The 24,997-nt window shown below is 38.6% G+C and overlaps 1 protein-coding gene across 4 annotated transcripts in view; it reads right to left on the bottom strand.

Annotated features, from left to right (window-relative positions):
• The window catches only part of SYT1 (synaptotagmin 1), a 755,577-nt gene that overhangs the window by 227,341 nt on the left and 503,239 nt on the right, over positions 1-24,997 (bottom strand). For all 4 annotated transcript variants that reach the window (XM_043966329.1, XM_043966326.1, XM_043966327.1 and 1 more), the window contains one exon: positions 2,675-2,859. In XM_043966329.1, the coding sequence (XP_043822264.1) occupies positions 2,675-2,859 (185 nt within the window). The remainder of the gene's footprint in view (positions 1-2,674; positions 2,860-24,997) is intronic.

Below are 24,997 nucleotides of genomic sequence, written 5' to 3'. Positions count from 1 at the left end.
AACTGCCTTACTAAGACCAAGTCCAATATTAAAATTGTTTCTTTGTAGTCATTTATGCAAAACTTGAATTTGTCTAGTAGTTGTTGCAGAATCTAATGATTCCAAATAAAGTAAATACAGAAGTTTGATTTTAAAGTCCCCTTCTAATTGAACATGTGATTTTTCACTGTTTATCCCAATATTGTTTGTCCTTTGTTTTTGAAGAGGGCCAATGACATCACAGGTGATGTCTTGACTAGTAGGTGAATTCAATTTAAGTGAGGCAGAGTTGCACAAAGTCATCAGCTTTATCTGTCTTCCAGAGTCATCAAAGTCCAGTGGCATGACAAAAGCTAAGATGACTGCCTTATCCTAATAGTAGAGAGCCAATAACATGGTATTTTATTGGCAAGTGAAATGCATGTCTATTAGGCTAGTTTTCACGTCACTACTAAGTCTTGTCAGTAAAAAATTTATTGAGACAAATATAGAAGAAGGAAGGCTATCAATTTTCTTCTTGTTTGTCTTACATGTAAGCACATGTTTTTGTAATTAAGGGCTGTGGAGAAAATGAAATAGAAAATTTCAGTCATTCCAATTCGTATGAGCCATCAAGATGGTGGAAGGGCATGGAGAGGGTGATATTAGAGTTGAGACTCCAAAGATGGAATTTTCATCTCAAGATAAGCAGCAATGTAGTGTAATATAAAGAACACTAGACATAATTTTAGAAGACCTGAGTTCACCTTCCAGGTCTACCATTTTCCTCTGTGATCTTGAGTAAGGCATGTCAAGTCACCTCTTCCATCCTGAGAGTTTTCTCCTCTGTGAAATGAAGATGCTGAACTACATGACCTCAAAAGTCCCTTTAAATTATATATGACTCTCATATCTTTCTCTGAGAATCCAATGGCCTATTCTCTCTATGAAGAAAGAGAAAGATGGGTTGTGAATTATGGGAAGGTCAGGTAGATCAAAGAATATGATAAAGGGCCCTAACCATGAGGACAACACCAGGAGCTAGGAAAGATTATCCATAGATGGTTATATTACAAGGAAGAATAACTATTAGGGAAAGGTAACTGTTAGTCATTGGAAAGAACATTGCACTTGGAGTCAGAAGAACTGAGTCCAAGTTTTGCCTACATTATTACTTGTGTAACTTTAGCCAAATGATTTAACTTTTCTGGGACTCACTTTCCTCAACTGTAAAATGAGGTGGTTGGGCTATATCACCTCTGAGCCTCTCTTCGGCCCTAAATCTATGATGGCATTTTTTTTTGGTGAGGCAATTGGGGTTAAGTGACTTGCCCAGGCTCACACAGCTAGTAAGTGTCAAGTGTCTGAGGCCGGATTTGAACTCAGGACCTCCTGAATCCAGGGCCAGTGCTCTATCCACTGAGCCACCTAGCTGCCCCTATAATGGAATTTAAAAATATTTCTTGTATCTTTGTAATTTCCTCAAATTTGTTGTTTTTAACCCTTCTGTTTCCATCTGGTTTCTGAAAGTAAAAACCCTTCAGAAAATTCAGAGGGGGAAGGGAACCTGGGAAACAACATTCTGTTATAGAGAAACAGTGGATGTATGTATGCAGATGGATGGGTGGATGCTGGTATGAAGGGCAGACAGACAGGTTAAGTATCTGTTATTCTTGGGAAGAAGGAGGGAGGTAAGTAAGGGGATCTGAAATGAATCACAAAAAAGTTCACTGGAGGGTTTACCATCCATAGGAAGGTGGATGTTTCTTGCAGTTGGCTCTGGTTAGTGTGTCAATTCCTTATGCCTGTGATCACAAGGTTATAGCAAATTGGAATGAGTGAATATTTATGCTCTTGTTGTGTCATACTTGACCAAATTGACCATGAAAACAAACAAGTATCCGTATATGACTTCGAACTACAAGCTAGTTCAAAGGGAGAACAGAGGATCAGAGTTTTGTTCTATGCCTCTCTCATTTCCCCCCACTTTTGGAATATTTTTTGAAACACAAAATATATGTTACTAGTTTAGAAAAGAACATGCTTCAGGGAATTTGGATTAGTTCTAAGCACAGAGACTTTCCCGCTCAGTACTCACATGTTTCTTCTCTAGGATACTCTTTGGCAAATCTTATAAACAGAGACATACCTGGGAATTTTTACATTTGGGACATGGACCAAAATATGCCCAGGGCATAAAAGATGGAATACAACCTCAGGTGAGTGAGTTATACCAGTGGGGGAAATAGTGCTGGAGGGGAGGGAGCTAAAGAACTCACTTCAATCTGCCCTTTGGTATGTTGTGATTTCAGATATTTTTGCTCAAGACGGGTTTAGCTCTGGTTTTGGGGTTTTATGTTTGGTTTGCCATGGAAGGACTAGCATCCTCTGAATTTGATACCCTCTAAATTCAGCTCCCTGAAGGAAACATCATGACTGCCCAACCCTAGTTATAGTCCTGTTTTGAAATTTTAAATATTGCACAAAGAGAAGCTGATTAATGGACACAAAAGAATACAAGTTACAGTTGCCAACTCTTGGTATGTTTTAACCAAGGTTGTCCAAGAAGTTACTAGTTAAATGGGAATAGTGAAGTCTATTTTCCCACCATGCAGATAGAAACTTCCCAAAGAGCCCCTACAGTCACCCCCCTACCAATTCCTATCAATCTTTAAAAATAGGAATTAAGAGGCAGCCAATGGAATGATCACATTACCTGATCTTTCATGGTCTTCCCTAAGTCTTTGACATCTTTCATGTTTATGGCATTTTTTCCTCCCTTTTCCTTTCCCTTCTTCTTGTTCTTCTTCTTGAATAAACATTTCTTACAGATACAAAAGCAGCAGGTCAAGATTAAGAGGACTGCAACTATGGCTATGGCTATTAAGGCCCACGGTGGCACTGGAAGGGAAAAAAACACAGAGAGAGAGAGAGGGAGAGCAAAGGGATAAGGTTAATCAGATATGCAGTAACCTTGAATTCATTTAGCTACAAAGGTTAGAGTCTATTTCTAAAATGTCAAAGTATACATATGTATGTGTACATATGTATTACATATTTTATAGTTACATTTTATATAATTTTACAATTATAACACATACACACATACACGTGTGTGTGTGTGTGTGTGTGTGTGTGTGTGTGTGTGTGTGTGTGTATTTGTAGCACTCCAGAGTGCTGGACCTGGAGTCAAAGACTCATTTTTTCTGAGTTCAAATCTGGCCTTAGACACTTATAAGCTGTGTGACCCCGGGCAAGTCACCCCTGTTTGACTCAGTTTCCTCATCTGTAAAATGAGCTGGAGAAGGAAATGTCAAAACCTCTCCAGGATCTGTGCCAAGAAAACCCCAAATGGGGTCATGAAGAGTCGGATGTGAGAGAAGTGACTGAACAACAAAAGTGTGTGTCTGTGTGTACTTATGTACTGAGGCAGCTAGGTGTCTCAATGGAGAAAGCTCTGGGCCGGGAGTCAAATCCAGTCTCAGATACTAGCTGTATGATCCCAAGCAAGTGATTTAATCTGTTTGCCTCAGTTTCCTCATCTATAAAATGGGGATAATAATAGCACCTCACAGGGTTGCTGTGAGGATCAAATGATTTCTTATTTTTTAAGTACTTTACAAATCTCAAAGCACTGTACAAGTGTCAATAATGATGATCATAATGATGATAGTCTTACATGCACAAATTAGTAGTCTTCCATAGAGTTAGGGATTGAAGGGGCCTTTGAGATCATCCAATCTGATTCTCTTATTATGTAGATGGGAAGAAAAAAAAGGCATAGGAAGGAGAATTTGCCCCAAGTTACATGGGTCTCAAAGCAGAAGATCTTGAATGTGAACCCCAGCTTCTTAAATTCTAAATCCATTGCTTTTCTTTTTTTTTGGTGGGGCAATGAGGGTTAAGTGACTTGCCCAGGGTCAGACAGCTGGTAAGTGTTAAGTTTTTGAGGATGGATTTGAGCTCAGGGCCTCCTGAATCCAGGGTGGGTGCTTTATCCACTGAGCCCAGCCCATTGCTTTTTCTGCTAAACCACATCGAGTCTCAAATCCTGAACTCTGCTACTATGTGACTTGAATGACTGTAAGTCAATTAAATCCTCTGGTTTAAAATGAATAAGTTGGCCTAGACCATCTTTAACATCCTTCTGCTATCTCTAAATTCTTTTGATTTTCTGAATCCAAGACCTATACTCTTTTCCACTACACAATTTCCCCTATGTGGCTACTTACAGAATCACAAAATTGAAAGGAATCTGAGAAACTATGTAGTATAACTCATGCATGACTTAGAATCCTGTCTATAACTTTCCTGACTAGTGGTCACACATCTTCCCTTAAAAACTATCACAGCTAGGAAATGTCTCAGTTTGGATTTGAACTCACATCCAATTGAGTTCAAGTCTATCACTCTTTCCATTAGTCCATTTAGTTACCCATAGATCCGGAGCTGGAAGACAATCTCAAAGGTAATTTAGTCCACCCTACTTAGTCTATAAGATGAGAAAACTGAGACCTGAGAAGATTATATGACTTTCCTGAGGTCCAGAGATTGTGGCAGAGACAGGAGCCAGGCAGGAGTTGAGCACTCTTTCTAATGCAATCCATTGCTTCACTTTATTTCTACTTTGCCTGGATCTTCTATGATTGTGTTTTCTCTCCCATTAAATGTGAGCTTCTTGAGGGCAGGGCCTCTTTTTTATATCCCCAGCACTTAGTATAGTATGGAGAACCTAGCACATAATTCATAGTTGTAATCTGATTGAATTGATTGCTTCAGATTACAGCCATGATTTAACATAATTTTATGAACATCCAATGTCAGTTTTTTTTGCAGCTCTATTAAAATCTTACTATTTAAAATGTTTAAATGCAGACATCACATGTAATATACACCACTGCAACACTTTTTGAAAAGCTTCTTCTGATAGTCTCATTAGCCTTGAATGAGGATTAGGCTTCTTTGGTACAGTAGAATCTCTATTATTGATCAGTCATTTCAGTCATGTCTGACTCTTTGTGACCATATAAGGGGTTTTCTTGGCAGAGATACTGGAGTGACTTGCCATTTCCTTCTCCAGCTCATTTTATATATGAGGAAACTAAGGTAAACAGGATTAAGAGACTTATCCAGGATTGGGGCAGCGAATAAAGCACCAGCCCTGGATTCAGGAGGACCTAAGTTCAAATCCGGCCTCAGACACTTAATACTTAATAGCTATGTGACTCTGGGCAAGTCACTTAACCCTCACTGCCTAGCAAAAAAAAAAAAGTGACTTACCCAGGATCATATAGCTACTATGTGTTTGAGGCCAGATTTAAACTCAGGAAAGGAAGTCTCCCTGACTCCAGACCTGGCACTCTAATCACTGCACCACCTAGCTGCCCAAGAATCTCTCTACCAAAACAGATGTCTCTTTACTGCTACTGATAGTCATAGAGAATTGCCTAGGGCACTAAGAGGTTAAGTGACTTGCCCAGGGTCACATAGCCAGCATATGTCAGAAACATGGAACTTAAAACTAGGTCTTCCTGGCTTCAAGGTCAGCTCTCTAGTTATGCCATATTCTCTCTCAACCTTTCAATATGTGACCAAAAATAGACAGTATATTGTTACAGACAAAGGCATACTGATAACAAACTACCATTCTGTATGATGTTATTTATTCTCCCTATCAAACCTGTGTAAGAATTTCCCAAAGAACAAGATAAAAGACTTTTAAATTACACAGGACAAAATGGAATCAGTGTAACAAGTTAATAAAAGAAAATGGACAGTATAAACACAGGAAAATTATATATTAAAATGGGCTAGAGAGATAGGATCATACCACACCAGGAAGTTCATCTAGCTACTGGCCCTTGAAGGGAAATTAAAGTGCTTGAAATAATATGGTAAGTAATTTTCTTACTTTTGCAAATTGTATTTTTTAAATGATGTTGAATCCAAAATTTGTTTGTGAATCTTGAGTTTTATTGAATTTGTTGAAAGGATACTCAAAATTTAAGGGAAAATTCCTGCATAATTAACTGTTTTGGAAACTGGATCATGAAACCTCAAGAAGAAAATATCCAGACTGCTGCTCTTTTGGGGAGTAATCAGTTGTGAATGTAGATATTTTAGTTCTTAAAGATGCACTTGCCCTTCCTCTCATTCAGAGCTTCATTACTTCTCTCCCTCACTATCCTTCCAATCAGTTGCCACGCTTCTACTCTCTCACCTCTCCACTCCATGTTGCACATCGATGACGATGGAAATTTCCCAAAGCACAGCTCAGATCATTTCATTTTCCTATCCTCAACCCTTCAATACCTCCCACTGACTTTAGACAAATTTTCCAACTCATTAGTGTACCATTTGCATGAATTAAAAAGTACTTATTAAATATTGACTAGGTACCAGGGACTATGCTAAATCTTGGGGATAAAAAGACAAAAATTAAGACAGATTTTGACCTCAAGGATCCTATACTCTAAAAGGAGAAAAATCAACAAGCAAGTCAAGCAGTTATTAAGTGCCAACTGTGTACCAGAGAGTGTGCTAAATGATGGAAAACAACACATATAGGGGGCTGATGACCAAGAATGTGATGCTTTGGTTTGGGAATCACAGGGATGGTGAATGGAGTCGCAGGGAGATAGTGATACACTCTTCCCCAAGAATGGTAATGTTGATGATTACTGTTCTCAGGGCCAGAGGTAGAAGAGAGAAGAGGGGATTTATGTGTGAGGTAGTATGGTAGGATGACAGCCAGAATTCATCACAGAAAAATCTGGGGTTGCCTAGACATGGGGAACACTCACCAATCAGGAGAGCCTGGCTCCAGGGCAGGAAATCGATGTTGAGTTCTAGGTCATTCAAGAGCCTCTAACATTTGACCCCAATAGTACCACTAAGCTCCTCATCAATTGCAACTATTAAGTCAACATATTCAAACTTAGATCCCCCTATTAAAATCCAGTTGAACATTTTCTCAACATGTCTAATGCACAAGTAATTTCTTTCCCCCTCGATCTGCACCCCTTTTCTGAATTTCCCTTTTGCTATCAAGGATACCACAATCCATCTAAAAAAACCTAGGTTAATGACCTTGGTGCCATCCTCTACAGCTAGCTCTGCATCTTACTTATCTAGTCAGTTTCCAAGTCTTGTCAGTTCTACCTCCTTGTTGACCAACAGTGCCAAAACCTACTCTCAACAAATTGGAAAATTTGCCATTGCCTGAACACAAGTCCTTCCTGCTTCTATGTCTGTTTTCATGCTGTTGCTCCCTTGGAGAATGTCTTTTCCTCCAAATTTCCACTGAAACCCTCTTCATCCTTCAAAGACTGGTCTACCTCCATTTTTTCCAAGCACTGTTCTCTCCAACATGATTTGCTTGTTCTTCTCCTATAAACCTCACGATTTACTTTGTATAATATTTATGTAAATGTTTTATTTCCTTACTAAACTGTCAGATTTCCAAGGGCAGAGACCATGTCTTATTCATCTTTCCCTTTTCCCCTAGAACCTAGCACAGTGTCTTGTTCACCACAAGAATAAATGTTTGTTGAACAAAATCAACAACAAAAAAATTAGCAAGCAGATCCTGAATGCCTGTACATTTTTGTGCTAGAGGATCATTTTGGAAAAACATATAGCAAGCTAGCATAGCATTTATGGAGTGCTTTAAGGTTTGTCTCAGAAATATTTCATTTTATTCTCCTAACAATTCTGGGAGGCAGGTGCTATTGTTATCATCATTTATAGACGAGCCTGAGGCAGACAGAGGTTAAGCTGAATTTGAACTCTGCTCTTCTTGTCTCCTGGAATTCTTCTATTATACCACCTAGCTGCTTCATCTCTTAATTTCCTAAATATTTTGGAAATGAGATGTCTACTAAAATGCCTGAGAAATGAGACGATAGGAAAAGCTTTTCAGAGTTGAGGAAAATGGCTTTTGTTGTTGTTGTTCAATTGTTTCAATTGTGTCCTACTCCCTATGACCCTATTTGGGGTTTTCTTGATAAAGATATTGGAGCGGTTTGCCATTTGCTTTTCCATCTCATTTTACAGATAAGGAAACTGAGGCATACGGCATTCAGTGACTTGCTTGGGATCATACAACTAGTGTCTGAGGCCAGCCCTCTATCCATTGCACCAACTAGCTGATCATATGATTAGTTTTATGGAAATGTCCTTAAAAAATCCCATCCTTCTGTTGTCCCTAGTGTCTTGAAAAATGACTCAACCACAAAAAAAATCAATAATACCTATAAAATTGAGGAATGAATGAAAAAATTAAACAGTCTCATACTACCCCAATAAACAATGAATCAAAGTTTTGCTTTATTCAGTATGGAAAAATATTCTTGCTACATGGGCTCTTAGGTAATCCATAAAATGGTCTTTTCACTGATTAGCTTTGGAATAATGCTCCTCCTTTCCCCCTCATAAATATCAGCATCAACATTTATTGAGCCCAACTATGTATCTGGTACATTGTTAGGTTCCAATGGATACAAAGAGGCAGAAGGCCTAGTGCCTGATCTTTTAAAAGCTTTTAATCTAGTAGGGTAGACAGATCTCGTTAATACATAGAAAAGATACACAGTGACATAAAAACAGTATTCTCCATCAGTTTGTGTTTATGTGAAATATCAATTGGACAATTTCAAACCACAAAAGGAATACAGTGATGATTGATGATTTCCTTAGTCTTTAAAGGTTACAAAGGGCTTGAACTGATCTTTACTGCAGCCCTGTGAGTCATGAAATGACAATTAAATGACTTGTCCAGAGTCATACAGCTAGGAAGTGTCCCAGGCGTGATTCAAACTCAGGTCTTCCCAAGTACAGGATTCTCTTCACTATGCTGCTAAGCTACCTCTAATTTGTTTGTATCTTGGACCTTATGGTCCACCTACTGGATATATAACCCAGTGGTTCTCAAGAGTAGAAAGATTATCAATGTGCCAAAATATTCATAGCAGCAAAGAACCGGAAACCAACCTATCAGCATGCATTTATTAAGTGCTACTGTGTGCCATGAAAAGACAAAATTATAGCAATTTCTATCCTCAAGGAGTTTACTTTTTTTGGGGAAAGGCAGAGTGTGTTTATGAACATGTATATGTATATGTATCCACATGTGTATGCATACATATATACATGGATGCACCACACATATACACAAATGTACATGTAGGCACACATACAATATACATACAGATATACTATATGCATATACAGGTCTGTGTATGTGTAATATATATATATGTATGTATATACACACATATAGATACAGGTACATGTAAATTAAATTCTTTATTCAGCTTTCCGCGTGTAAAACATCTAAATATTTATGTTGATTCCTGCTTATAGGGTTTGGTGTTCCTTTAAGGTGGGTAACTCCTGTGTAGCATAGTCCTTTGGGAGAACAGTACTGTTTGGGCTTGGTTTGATTTTAACTCAAGCCTTTACCACACTTAGATTTGGGATTCCTTCCTCCTTTCCTGCTTCTTTCCTTCTTCCCTTCTTTCCTCCCTCTCTCCCTCTCTCTCTTCCTTCCTTCCTCCCTCCCTCTCTCCCTTCCTCTTCCTTCCTCCCCCCCTCTGTTCCTTTCCTTCCTCCCTCTCCTTCCTTCCTTTTTCCCTTTCCTTCCTTCCTTTCCTCCCTTCCTCTCTCCCTTCCTCCTTTTCCTTTCCCTCCCCCCTGTTTCTTCCTTTCCTTCCTCTCTCCCTTCCTCCTTTCCTTTCCCTCCTTCCCTTTATCCCTCCCTTCCTTCCTTTGTTCCTTTGTTCCTTCCTTCCCTCCCTTACTCCCCTTCCTCTCTCCCTTCCTCCTTTCCTTTTTCTCCCTTTCTTCCTTCCTACCCTTGCTCCCTTCCATTTTCTTTGCTTATAGGCCTTCCTGCTTAAAGAACATGGAATTGCATAGGAATATGGTAACAAAATGCTTCCCTTGATACTGGGGTTTCCGTATGGCATAAGAGCCCATTGTTCCTCCCCCAATTTCTGCCCTTCCCCCAAGCCTTACTGAAGACAGAATGTGTCACTCATCTCTATTGAAAGATCAAAGCCTCTCCCCAAATTTCTCCCCACTGTTGTCACTGCACCAAACAAGGACTGGACAGCCATCAGATTTTCTTTCTTTCTTTTTTTTTTTTTTTGTAGAGGTGGGGGGATAGATTCATAAGCCATCGTAAGACGACACAGATAATTTTTCAGAAAACAGCTGCCTGAGCTGCCTGTTATTAGAAACAGAATCAACTTCTTCCCCTAAAAGCTACATTCTCCCCCTTGGCATAAAGGGACCAAGAAGAAATCATTCAGTAGCTTAATTGAGATACAACCTTTGAACTAGCTCCTTCTTTAACAGGCAAGAGGAGAAAGCAAAGCTCTTTCTAGCTGATTTACAACCTCACCATCATATCACATCAGTTCTTGAGTGTGGAGCGGAAGGAGAGGGTCACTCCTCAGCATTCAACATCCATTTTTTGCAACAAGAGCTTACAGGGTTATGGAGGAACAGAGCAGGGTTGCTCAACCTTGCCTATGCACCTCCTTGTTCATGGTGGGAACAAGATGGATTAGCTTCTAGTTTCTTTCTCCCAGAGGCTTCCCAAAATAGCCCTAGACAGCCAAGTTAAACAAACTGGTCAATTTGAGAATAGTGTCTGCTGGAGCCTCCTCTGTCCAGAGCAGGGCTCAAAGTGCAATTGCTAGGACATACCCAAAAGATGCAAATTAAATTGAAGGGAGTCAGGGAGAGCAGGCACAAGAAAGCAGGTGCCTAAGATTAATGAATGACTGAACAAACTGTGGTATATAGATATAATGGACTACTATTGTAAATGTGAGAAATTTAGAAAAGTATAGGAAGATCTATGAGAAATGAAACATGGCAAAATATGCCTAAATAGAAGAATAATGTATACAATGACTTTAATGATAATGAGGCATCTAGATGGTACAGTGGATAGAGAGCTGGATCTGCAATCAGGAAGGCCTATGTTCAAATTCAGCTTTGGATACTTACTAGTTATGTGACACTGGGTAAGTCACTTAACCCCTGTCTGCCTCATTTTACTAATTTGTAAAATGAGGATTTATAATAGCACCTACCTCCCAGGGTTATTGTGAGGATCAAATGAGATAGTATCTGTGAAGTGCTTGGCACATAGTAGGTGCTTAATATGTTTGTACCTTTCCCTTCCTCTCTAATGAAACGACCACTAAAAGGAAATCAACAATGGTCCCAGAGAGCCAATAATGTAACATATTCTTGAAGAGTTTGGGTGGTTGTGGTAAGGCACAAGGGGGGGTTGTGGCATACATTGTCAGAAATAGTCACTGAGTCATTGTATGGGTTGTTTTTTGCCTATTTGTCATTGTTACAATTCTGGGGGAAAGGGTATGTTCAGAAATGGCTGATATAAACAAAGGGTATCAATGACATTTTAATTTTTTTAGTCAGTTTGACTTATGATTTCAGTGATTGGTTAATTTTGCTTTTATATGAAGTTTATAAAACCAGTTTACATAAAAGGAACAGTTGTTAAAATTGACAATTAAAATGACTCTTTAGTGGGCAGGTGAGATACTACTTGCTGTGTAGACAAACTGGATTACTTGCAATTCCTTGCACATAACATCTCCCACCTCTTTGCCTTTGCATAAGCAGTAACCTATGCCTAAAATGCTCTCCTTTCTCACTTGTACCTCTTGGAATCCTTACCTCCATTCAAGAGTCATCTCAAGCACCACCTTGTTCATGAAGCCTTTCTTGATTCCCTTCACTGGTTAGCACTCCCTACTCTCTTATCACTTTCCTTCCCAATTACTTTGCATTTACTAATCTGTGCACCTATCTTCTTGCTCCTCCTTCTCTTGTCCACACCCCCAACAGAATGTGAATTTCTTAAGATCAAAGTCTTAGTTTTAATCCTTGAATTTCCAGCACCTAACAGTGTCTGGCACATATCAAGTGATTTAACAAATGCTTGTTGAACTGTATTGAACTGAATACTATGAAGAACTTAAGGACTGTGGCTGTTTCTCCCCTCAAAATAAACATTCAGAAGTAGATTTTTCCTTGTAAAGTTCAAAACAATGGGCTATTTAATGGGCAAAACTCCCGTGATATAAATTAGATTTTAGAACAATTTTAAGATGCTTTTTAGATTAAGTAAAACAAATATATGTAACTGTGCTAATCAAAGAAAAGGAATTAACCTGGAAAGCACTTTAATAGAACATTTTGGAATATATATGTGTCTACATTATATATAATATATATCACATGTATTATATCATAGAATGTTACACACACAGAGACAAATCCCAGAGGCTTTTGAAAGTGGTGGTTTTTTTTAAATTATAGGAACATTGCATTTGACAGAAGGAGCCAGAACACAATATTGCCACCGGCAGAAAGTGATAAGCTAAATGCAATTGCTATCGACCGTCCACTAAAAGAAAGGTAATATAAAAATAAATTTAAGTGATATAACATGTACAAATCAAAGCTTTTTCAACCAAAAATAATGATTTTGGTAATTTCTAAAAACTTGGACCCAAAATGTTATATAGACCTTAGTTAATGAATGAAATCTCACACAGTAAGTATTATGTGATTGAATTCTGAGAGACTGAAAGTGCAAAATCAAGGAGACCAATGTCACTAATGAGTTAATTTGTAAAGTTTGTTTAGTACCACAATCCATATCTGGGCTATCACTTTGGGGCAAAACCTTTCATTAAATTTATGGACAGATGCCCATGAATTTGTTCTTTGAGACCACTTCTTATACTTGGGAGACTTCACGAGATACTATAGTTTTTATTGTACATGGCTAACCAGATAACTGTAAAAGGTATGATGCCCTGATTTTTTAAAAACTCTTTTTACATAAAATATCTATACACACACTCTGCTCTTTTTCTCCATCTTTTCCCTTCTTAAATCCATGACCCATAATCTGACTTATGACTCTAATGTTTTTATTCAGACCTCTCTCTCAATAATTAGCATTGGCATCCTTGATAGATCTAATGGCTGTTTCCCATTCCTGATCCTTCCTGACCTCTCTGGAGCACTGTAAAATACTCAACAGTTTACTCCTTGACATTTTCTCCTTCCTTAATTTCATGTTGCTGGATTCTTCCAGTTCTCTTCCTATCTCCCTCACCAGTCATGGTATGTCTCTTTTGTTGGTCTTCTTTCTGATCTTATCCCCTCACCATGCTGTGACCCTCAAGGATCTGCCCTTGATCCTCTGCTCACCTTCATCTATACTCACTCTTTTTACTGTGTTATTCTACTCCCATCGTTTAAACTAGCACCTCTATGTGAGTGATTCCAAAATGGAAATTTCCAGTCTTGAACTTTCAACGGCACTCCAGCCTTGGATTCTCAACTGAATAAAGGGTATCTCCACTCCTCAAGCTCAGTATGCCCAGAACTTATTTCTACTTCTCTGCAAACCATCATAGTGCTTGGCAGACAGTAGGCACCTAATAAATACTTATTGTGTGAGGAATTAAAAAATTATGGAATACCTACTCTTTGAAAGAACTGAAAAACAGAAGTATATATAGATTAATTAAATATCTACCGATATCTCTATATACCTATTTATGTATAATGGTAGCCATTTGTAGGGCAGGGAAGTGGGTAGGGAAGAAAAAAAGGAAAAAAAAAAGAAATTTAATGATAATTTTGTTGTGCATTTGAAAGGAATAGCATGTTATGCTTAGTAGATTTGCAGTTTCATATGCAAACATCTTATTTATTGTACTATGTGATGGAAGTACTTTTTATGTTCTATAAATTAAAAATAAAATAAAATTTTGAAAAATATTACAGTGGATAGAGTACTGGGCTTGGAGTCAGGAAGACTCATCTTTATGAGTTCAATTTTGGCCTCAGACATTTACTAGCTATGTGATCCTGGGCAAGTCACTTAATTCTGTTGGCCTCAGTTTTCTCAACTGTAAAATGAGCTGGAGAAGAAATGGCAAGCCACTCCAGTATCTTTGCCAAGAAAACCCCAAATAGGGTCATGAAGAGTTGGATACAACTCTAATTACTGAATGGCAAGAACAAATTCTTTGCAGAGAACTGAGGGATATACACATGGCCCCTTCTCTCAGGAAGAAACAATTGAACGAGAAGAAATTACAAGTATTCAATTTAGCATGTTATATATGAGAATGTGATAGGAACAAAATATTCTAGGGGGATTTGAGGAAAGAGATCACTTTTATTCGAGCTGGATTTTGAAGGAGGAGGATTTAAAGAGGTAGAAAGGAAGGAAGAGTATTCTAGAATTAGGGGAGGGCCTGAGGGTGTGAACCGAGAGAAGACAGGACAAGATCCCTGGAATGGCAGCAAATAATCCAGCTTGACTGGAATACAGAGAACATGAAAGGAAGTTATGTGAAAGGTAGACAGTGGAGGGGAGTAGAGAGCCTTTGGAGGTGTTAGAGCAGGGGAATGAGAAGGTTATTAGGAAAATTGCATTAGGAAAATCATTTTGGCAATCAGGAGGAAGGACGAAAGACTAGAAGCATACAGACTAGTGAGGATGTAATTACAATAGTCCCGGTGGGAAGGGATGAGGGCTCAAATTGAAGGCATCGGGAGAACTGATTGAAAAATATATCGTGGAGGTAAAATCAACAGGACTTGGCAATTACTTGAGAAAGGTGATTCAAAGACAACTCCAAGGCTTTAAGTTTGGGTGAGCAGGAGGATAGCGGATTACTCAGACAATAATAGAGAAGCTAGGAGGCATATGTGGCAGGTTTGGGGGGAAAGTGATTATTAGTTCTCTTTTAGACGTGTTGAGCTTTTTGTTTATGGTGCTTTTATATTTTCATTTTATTGGATTGGAAATTTTGCAGTAAGTAATACAATGGATAGAGTGCTGGATTTGGAGTTAGGAAGAACTAAGTTGAAATTTGACTTCAGACCCTTCCTATCTGTGTGGCCGTGGGCAAGTCACTTAACTTCTACCTGGAAATAGGGTTTGTAAGATTAAATGAGATATTTGTAAAGTACTTAGCAAAGTGCCAAGCACATAGTAGGTGCTATATAAATTGTTATTCCCTTTCCCCTTTTTTTCTTTTTATCCCTTCATAGCCAAACTAAAATTGCATTCTGTTTTTTTCTTCCTTTGAAATGCATTTCACAAGCTTTTCCCTTTCCTTTCTGTGTTGAGCCGAGGATCAGAGATTTTGATGTGGAAAACACCTTGGAAATTCTCTCATTCATTCATCAATTCACTCATACTTTTATTGAATACCAAATGTTCGCATCAGTGTTGTATTCTCTGGATGCCCCATCCCATTCCAGGCCAGGCTTTGATCGCTTCACGCCTAGATCACTTCAACAGACATAGAGCTTATTTTTCTGGGTCTAGGCTTGGCCCTCACAATGCTCAATGCATCCAGCCACTCACTGCCAGAAGATGAACCTTTCAAAACCATTGCTTTCAAATTTCTCTGCCTGGGTTTTAAAATCTTCCAGTCCTACCCTACCTACTCTAGCATTTATCACAGGTTCCAAGAATCCTTCCTCTGCTCCAGGGTGATGAGGAAATGAAGGCTGAGAAAGGAATAAACCTTGTATAGTGTCCACTATGTGCCAGGCACTGTGCTAAGTGCTTAATAAACATTATCTTATTTGAGCCTCACAACAACTATAGTTGAGAAAACTGAGGCAGACAGAGGTTAAATGGCTTCCCCAGGGTCACATAGGTAGTAGGCATCCAAGTTCAGATTTGAACTCAGGTTTTTCTGATTTCAGGCCCAGAGCTCCGTCCACTGTGCTACCTTGCTGCTAAAAAGACTTTCCCGGGACCACATGGCCAGTAATTGTCTAAGGCAGGATTGAAACTCAAATCATCTGGACTCTCCAACTGCCCTAATAGACATTTTGAATTGCATGCCCCATAACGCTTTTAAACTCATGTCCAATATTGTTCTCTTTACCCCCCCAAATATCCCTCTTTCCTAACTTTCCTGGCATAGTTGAGGATGTGCCTATGTTCCCAAGATGACCACCTGGGAATGCCCAACATCTCACTCCTCACTTTTTTTTTTTTTAGTGAGGCAATTGGGGTTAAGTGACTTGCCCAGGGTCACACAGCTAGTAAGTGTTAAGTGTCTGAGGCCGGATTTGAACTCAGGTACTCCTGAGTCCAGGGCCAGTGCTCTATCCACTGTGCCACCTAGCTGCCCCTCACTCCTCACTTCTAATAGCCAATCATTAAAACCTAGTTTTTCCACCTTCATTACATCCTTGTTACCTCTTCTTTGGCCCTGCCACCAGTCTAGTGTGGGTGCTACTCACTTCACAACTGGACCAATGAAATAGCCTGCTGGCTAACCTCCCTGCCTCAAATTTCTCCCCACTCCAAGCCATCCTCTACTCAATTATGAAACTGACCATCTTTAAGCATAGATCTCACGTCACTGCTCAATAAACTCTAGTGGCTCCCTATCACCTCCAGGATATAATATAATACCCTCTCTTTGACTTTCAAAGTCCTCCATAACCCTTCCTACTCTTTCAGTTTCCTTATACCTTACACTCTACAGTCTCTGTGATCTAATGACACTGGTCTCCTTGCTGTTCCTCACACATAATATTCAATCTCCCAACTCCAAATATTTTCACTGGCCATTCCCCATGCTTGGAATTCTCTCTCCTCATGTCAATCTCATGTTTTCTTTGGCTTTTTTCAAGTCTCAGCTAAGAACCCTTCCTGAGTCTTCCTAAATGTCATTGCCTCCCCTGTGATCTTAGCCCCAATTTCTACTATGTTCACTTGTTTCTATGTAGTTGTTTCCTCACTTAGACTGAAAGCTCCTTAAGAGGCAAAAGAAAGAGCCAAAATGTCCTAGGGATAGTTAAAGAGTGAAGGAACCTCTTTAACTGGAGGAATCCAGGAAGGCTACATGGAGGACGTGGAAATTGAGATGAATCTTGGAGAAAATTAAGAATTTCAAAAATGGAAAAATGAGAATGAAGTGTATTCTAGACTTGGGGGATGGACTGGGGGAATGCTCCGAGGTAGACCATAGCATGCATAGCATATTGAGTTTATGGAGCATCTGGTAGTCTGGAATATAGAGAGCATGAAGGGAAATAACATAAAATAAAGCTTAAAAACTAAGTAGGACCCAGAATCAAGAGGGTTTTCAGTACTACACTGAGAAGTTTGCATTTTTATGTACAGGCTGTAGGCAGCCAGGGAAGGTTTTTGAGCAGAAGAGTGGGAACCTGGGTTACAACTGAGGACACATGGTCAGACTGATGTGTCATGAAGGTTCTTCATTGGGATCTTTTGTAAAGGATGAAACCAGAGAGGGAAGACGCAAAAGAAAGGGAAATTCTTATTGAACAGACATGTAAATTCTTTGTTGTTGTTGTTGTTGTTTGTTTGTTTGTTTTGTTTTTGCAGGGAAATGAGGGGTTTGTTTTGTTTTTTGGAGGTAATTGGAGTTAGGTGACTTGCCCAGGGTCACAGAGTTAGTTAAGTGTCTGAGGTCTGATTTGAACCCAAGAACTCCTGACTTCAGGGCACTTCAGGACAGGCATTCTATAGACATGTAAATTCTCACTGAAACAAGCTCACATTTCTCTGCCTCTGTCCTTTCCCAATTCAAGTGCTAAACCAATCTAGATGCTTCAATATCCCAGTTTCCAGGCTGGTCTTCCAGTGAGTGTGCCAACTCTATGAGATACTATGGTTTTAATCCAGGACAAGCTTGACTAACTTTTATTTCTTCCCACACTTCCTTTGGCAAAAACATTTCTGAATTAAATATCAAATATCTTTCCTTTCAAATGACTTTACAGCCAAATCATCTTCCTGATAGGAGCCATATTACCTGGACCTGGCAAGGAAGGTCTGTAGCTCTCTGTGTTTACATGGAATCTTTCATGAGGAAATCTCAAAGGTAGGCAAAATGACAGGTTCAATATAATCAGACCAGAAATCCAGCATTCACAGAATATTTCCTACCTCTAACATGCTTGTACTTTGACACGTTAGTTAATGTCTTGGCACTGCAGCAAGATGCATCTCATCCATTTAATGGAATATCAATATTTTTTCATCTCCCTTGTAGATAGTGAAGCTCATTGGCATATGCTTGTTATACAAGTAACAAGCCCCCATTTTCAGAACTTGGAACACAGATGGAAGATGCAAGAGGACAAGAGGGGGAGGACCAACTTATCAATATGTAAAGAACTATTTTGACATTAACAGGAGATTTTTGGCACATTTTGTATTTATCAGCAATGATTGTGAGACTGATTAAAGATATTTGCCTAAAATGCATATTTGTGACAGTAGCTTTATGAAAATGGAACAAAAAATATCAGACCTTGAATTTTTTTTTTTGGTGATGTAATTGGGGTTAAGTGACTTGCCCAGGTTCACACAGCTAGTAAGTGTTAAGTGTCTGAGGCCGGATTTGAACTCAGGTCCTCCTGAATCCAGGGCCAGTGCTCTATCCACTGTACCACCTAGCTGCCCCCAGACCTCAAATTCTTAAAGCCATAACCAGATTACAAGATGTAAATGGGAATGGATCTGGAAATATGTGGGTTAATGTACTCATTACCCACCTATCGTGAAATCATATTAAATCCAGGATTTGAAGTAAAATGCAAAGCAACCACACACTTGAAGACTGGCTAAAAGACTAAACTAACTAGTTAACACACCAAACAAAAGATTTCCCTAAACAGCCTGAAAAGGCCCCAAAGATCTAATTTCTTATGATTCTTGGCTCTTGGGTGCCTTGGAGTTTCCCCTTTCTCTGGGGTAAGAGTAAATATATTCCATTAATCCCTGGGAGGGAATTCTCATTCACTCACTCACTCATTCATTCATTCATTCACTCACTCTTTCACTCACTCATTTATTCATTCAACAGATTATCTGTTTATCTTATTCTCCATACTCAGAGTAGTAATAGCTAGTATTTAAAGAGTTCTTTAAATATTTGCAAAGTATCTTTACATATATTAATAATGTAGAATAATTTGTACACTCATGGCCCATGCCCTCAAGAAACTTGTAAATTCTCTAGGGAGATGTCTAGTACAAGAAAATTAATGAATATACATGGAAAAAGCAGTACCTGGAGAATGGAAGTTTAGAACTTTAATCCTGATTCTGCCCCAGGCAAGTCATTCCCCTTCTCCTAGCTTACCTATTTGTTAAAGAAGACATTTAGACTCAAATGATTTTTTCCAGTTGTATTAAAGTCCTTTGTACTAAAGTCCTTTCAGACCCCCACCTTCTATATTCTAAGGTGTTATCCAGATAAAAGGTTCCACGTTTGAGCATTCTTCGTTCTACCATTTTATGTTCTGGAGTCCCTCCAAGCTCAGACATATTTTTAATGTTCTAGGCTCATTTCCATGTCCTAAGGTCTCCTCCAACTTTAGCATTCCATAATTCTATAATATAAAGAAGCTACATAATAAAGATCTAAATCATGTGGTATAGTCTTTAAGTATTATAGGTGTTCATAGTAGAAGGGAAAGCAAGTCTTCATTCTACTCTTCCTTCTTCTGTTCATCACTTCCGTGCTCATTTCCAATGCAACTCTTGCAAAGTTGAAAATCTTTTACAGCTCATCCCTCAACTATTAAAGAAGTTCTTTGAGGCTTTCCAAGAGTTCTTTCAAATCAATTCAATAAACACAGAGTGCTTACTATGTGTAAAACATTGAGCTAGAAGCCAGGGATACAAACACAAATGGAAACATCATTTCCTTCAAAAAAACACATTCTATTTGGGGGAACACCAGTCCACAACATGGACTATAACATTAATCTTCCTAAAGCACCATGTGTGTGTCATTCTTTCACTCAAAAACTTCTTAATGGCTACCAACAAAATTCAGACTCCTCTGCCTAACATTTAATTTCCATTTTCATAATTAATTTTATACCTAATTAATTTTACTCAAGGTAATAGAGTTTAAAGCTGGAAGGAATCTCAGAAATCAGTGCTCAGTCCCCTCCTTTTAATGATGAGACAACTGAGGACCAGCTAGTCACCTGCCCAATAAGTGTAAGGACATGGGTTTAAAACCTCAGACTTCATATTCCAAATCTAGTACTCTTTCAAATATACCATGCTGGATCCCTTACTGCCCACCACACCAAACAGACCTGTCTACTCTCTATTTAAGTCTCATATATTATTTTCTCTTTGACTTTGTTCATCCTGTTTTCCATGCCTGAAAGATTTTCTCCTGCTTTTCCTGCCAATGAGAATCTTGTTTATCCTTCAAGATCCAACCCAGAGAAAGACTGACTCTCTCATTAAGCTTCCCGTGATCATCCTTGTAAACTTAAATGTATGCCTTACTCATACACTTCTTACTCTTGTCTTGCTTTATGTAACTGGCCTTCTGTTTTTGTCTATGCTTAATGCTTAAAGTAGATTTAGAGCTTCTTGAAGGCAAGAGAACTGTGTTTCGTACTTTCCATATCATCTGAAATACTTAACACAGAGCTCTCCCTATATTAAAAAAGCATACCCCGGGGAAGTTAGGTGGCTCAGCTAGCACCGGCCCTGGAATCAGGAGTACCTGATTTCAAATCCGGCCTCAGACACTTAACACTTACTAGCTGTGTGACCCTGGGCAAGTCACTTAACCCCAATTGCCTCACTTAAAAAAAAAAAGCACACTCCACATTTGTGTAGTGCTTTAAGCATTTTCTTAAGAAGAGTACTAAAAGGTAGTGCATATTTTATCACTCCCATGTTACATATGGGATTCATAGAGGTCAAGTGACTTCACCTTTCAGAACTAGAGCTGTGCTACAGCCAGATTTTAGCAAAGCATTGGACAAAATCCTATCCTTGTGCATAACATGGAGAAATATGGGCTAGACAATGCTAATAGTTAAAAGGATTCAGGACTGGATTGATATCCTGACCCTACGAGTAGTCATTAATGGGTGACTATCAGTGCAGAAAGAGGCCTCAACTGGAATGTCCTTGGGATCTGCCTCTGACCCTGTGCCATTCAGAATTTTAACCGTGACCTGGATGAAGACAGTGAAGCCTATAGATGACATAAAGCTGGGGCAGAGAGCTAATAGGCTGGATTGATGCAGTCATGATTCTAAAGTGCTTCAGGTTAGGATGATGGGTCAAATCTAATAAGATGACAATTAATGTAAACCATTAATTGAATTTTTTTTTAATTGTGTGTGTGTGTGTGTGTGGTGCGAGGCAATTGGGGTTAAGTGACTTGCCCAGGGTCACACAGCTAGTAAGTGCTAAGTGTCTGAGGCTGGATTTGAACTCAGGTCCTCCTGAATCCAGGACCAGTGCTCTATCCACCGCGCCACCTAACTGCCCCTGAATTTTTAAAAATTACATTCTTGTGCCATAACTACTGTGTGATAAGAAATGAGGAAACAGATGATTTCAAAAAATAAGCATGGAAAGACTAATTATAAATTGAGCAAAAGAAGTGAGTAGAGGAGAACCATTTACACTATGAAATCAATGTCATAAAAAATGTACCATTTTGAGAACTTTTATAGACCAGTGAAGAAAAAAATGAGCAGAACCAGGAGAACCAATCTGTACAAAACTAAAAAACTGAAAAAACACAACTCTGAAAGTTGATAAGTTAAGAACTATGATTAATGTAATGACCATTCATGATTCCAGAGGATGGATGATGAACCATGCCCTCCATTACCAAGAGGTGATGGAATTGGAGCACAGGCTGAGACACATATCTTCGCATACAGTCACTGAGGGAATGTTTTGCTTGACTATAATTATTTGTTACAAGAGATTTGTTTTTCTTTTTTTTCTTTTCTTTTAAAGCAGACTTGGTAGTAGGAGGGAGAGAAAATAGATTTCTGTTAACTTTTCAAAAATAGAGAGTTGGGGGAGTAAATACAGGTGTGAAATTATGTATTTTCAGATAATATCACTAGTATTAGTTTGACTATTATTTTGTTAGGAGAAATGCAGGAAGTGGGTTTGTTGTTATTTAGTTTTTTCAGTCGTGTCTGACTCTTTGTGACTCCTTTTGGGGTTTTCTTGGCAAAGATACTAGATTGGCTTGTTATTTCCTTCTCCAGTTCATTTTACAGAGGAAGAGACTGAGGCAAACTGGGTTAAGTGACTTGCCCAGGGTCACACAACAATTAAGTGTCTAAAGCTGGATTTGAACTCAGGAAGAGGAGTCTTCCTGACTTCAAGCCTGGTATGCCATGCACTTTGCCCCTACCTAGCTGTCTTCTCACAAAATGGGAGTAATTTATAAATGTTTGCAATGTAAAATCCAAAGAGAACAATAAAACTTTTTGTAAAATGCATAACAATACAATGGGAGAAGCATGATCAGACTTGTGTTCAGTTCTGGGTGCCACATTTTGGAAAGGACATTGACAAACCGAAGCACAATTGGAAGGTAATAGGATTGGGGAAGGAACCGAAAACCATACTACATGATCAACATGTGATCAAATCAGGCATCACTAAGTGATCTGGTAATTCATGACATCACTGGACCATAGACAGAGTTAGAATTGACCTTCAAGGCCATTTAGTTCAAATTTTGATTTTATATTTGAGGAAAATTAGGGTGAGAGGAGGTAACTGGCTTGTTTAAGGCTACACAGGCAGAGAAAGTATTTTAATCCAGATTCTCTGATTGCCCATCCAAGTTTGTGGCATGGTTTGCCATTTCTTTCTCTAGCTCATTCTACAGAGGAGGAAACAGAGGCAAGCACAGTTAAGTGCCTTGGCCAGGGTCACATAGCTAGTAAGTGTCTGAGGATGGATTTGAACTCAGGTCTTCCTGATTCCAAGCCTAGCGCTCTATCGACTGTGCCACCTAGCTGCCCCAAAGTTTAATATATCTATTTATTTAAAATTTATTAAACATATCTATTTATTTAAAAGCTTCCTCTTTATAGGCTAGTTGATTTCTACTCCTCCACTCCATGTCTTATAGAGGAGCTGGTGATAATTTAATTCAGTTTAATTCACTTCAGACAGCTTTCTTTCAGTGATGGTGCTGGGGAGACAAAGACAGCTCCTTCCCTGAAATAGGGGAACATTCCATTCAGTTTGATTCAATAGGATTAATCAAGCACCTACTGTGTCCCAGGCTCTATATTTAATGCTGAGGATCTAATGACAAACTGATAGCAAGCACCTGCCTTCAGGGCTCTACATTTTCTTGCATCCTACAAAAGTTTATTCCAAAAGAGTTTTATTAAACCAGTCTAATTCCTGAATATTTTGGCTAACTGGCAAATAAACTTCAGTATGATCCATTATATAACTGTGAGTCATCAAAAAGCCACAAAGTAGTGATATTCATGCTTTCCTGAGTGCATGTTCAAATTTCTTTATCTATTCATGTGGCTTGGGCTTTCACTGATATATTAAAATTCGCAGCCCCCTATAGAAGAGCCAGTGAAGAAGATTATCGTTGTTTTTAGGAGAATTAAAGGATCATTCTTGGATAAGGAAACTTTCCTAGCTGAAAACCATCTTATCTACATATATACTAATGAAATCATGTAATTGTTCTAAATATGGCCACGCTAAGAGTCTGTTTTAAACGATAAGGCAAAAGCATCCAAATCTTCGTGAAGCTGAAATGCCTGAAATTTGACAAGAAAAATGATGTTTGGGCTTTAGTCAAAGATAAGCCGCAAGACAACTTTCCATGGATTTAGATAAGGCTATAGAGTTAGCTGAGAAGCTTGGATGTTTGCAAGCTTACAGGAAAAGGGCATTTGTCAGCATAAAGCAATGCCAGGTGAGTTGGCAGAGGTGATGGACATTCAAGGAACTGATCACTTCCAAAGCATATTGAAAGTTCATAGGCATTTTCAATCATGTTGTGGACAATGCAATTTCAAGGTTAAAGAGAAATCCATTTATCCTATGGAATTGGCAGTGGGTCTCTCTCTCTCTGATCTCTTACTGCAGTGCTAAAAGGTATTTCTTTGTTGTTGCATTTTTTAAAATAAGAAGCAAAATTTACTTTCAGCCACTTCTTGGTTTTATGTTTGAAGACCTCAAAATAAAAAAAAAGTGCTTTCATGTAAAGTGCCTGATCCAATTACTGTGAAATTACATGTTTGTGTTTTGATTTACAAAACTGTTTCTTCAAACCCCTTCATGACGTTGGCTAAAAATGTCAAAAATGAATAAAGTATTGAATACGGCAACTGTTTATCCATCTGTTGGCTATTTCATTTTTATTCACTGATATTCTCATTCACTAAGCCTTTTAAAAACATTTGTTGTAAGGCTTTGTGGTCTTTTTAGTTGTTTGGCCACCTGGGGAAGTATAGACTCATTTTGAGAATTTAAAAAAATTCATAATTGATAGAAATGCTAAATTTCAACTAGACACTGATGAAGATGAAGATGTAATTATATTCCCCACCCAAGTTCTCAGACCTCCTGAAATTTATTCATATTCCCCATGGGTCCTTAGAGGCCAGGTTAAGAACCCCTAATTTACTACATTTAAGAGAGCAAGGCCATAAATCCAGTGTGTGGTAGAAAGTACAATGGTGAGGAGAGATGTGGGTTCCAATCTGACACCTGACAATTATTAGCCATGTGACTATGGAAAAACCACTTAATCTCTGGCTCTCTGATTTCTCAGTTGTAAAATATAGGGGTGGGATCAGATGATCTCTAGGTCCTTCTCCAGCTCAAAATCTCTGATTTGGGGAACAAAGACACAGTAATCCTATTACTGTTATGGGAAGCCTAGTTTGGGAAATATGTCAACTTAGGTTTGTCTAAGTTTTAAAAAATAAGACTTCTCTTCTTTCACCACAAATAAATTGTTTTCTTAAGTACCATCCATTTAGCAGCAACTCCCCCATTAAACCTTCCAATCTTGAAATGCTGAAAAATGTCTGAAAAAGCCTCTTAAAAATCTTTGATAAAAAATAACCTGGGTATTTTATATGTAAAACTCCCCTCCTTCCAAAGCACTTTCCTTAAAAACATTTC

This window comes from Dromiciops gliroides, chromosome 5 (assembly GCF_019393635.1).
Source record: "Dromiciops gliroides isolate mDroGli1 chromosome 5, mDroGli1.pri, whole genome shotgun sequence".
Taxonomy (NCBI): domain Eukaryota; kingdom Metazoa; phylum Chordata; class Mammalia; order Microbiotheria; family Microbiotheriidae; genus Dromiciops; species Dromiciops gliroides.
This window is presented reverse-complemented; position numbering and strand designations above follow the sequence as displayed.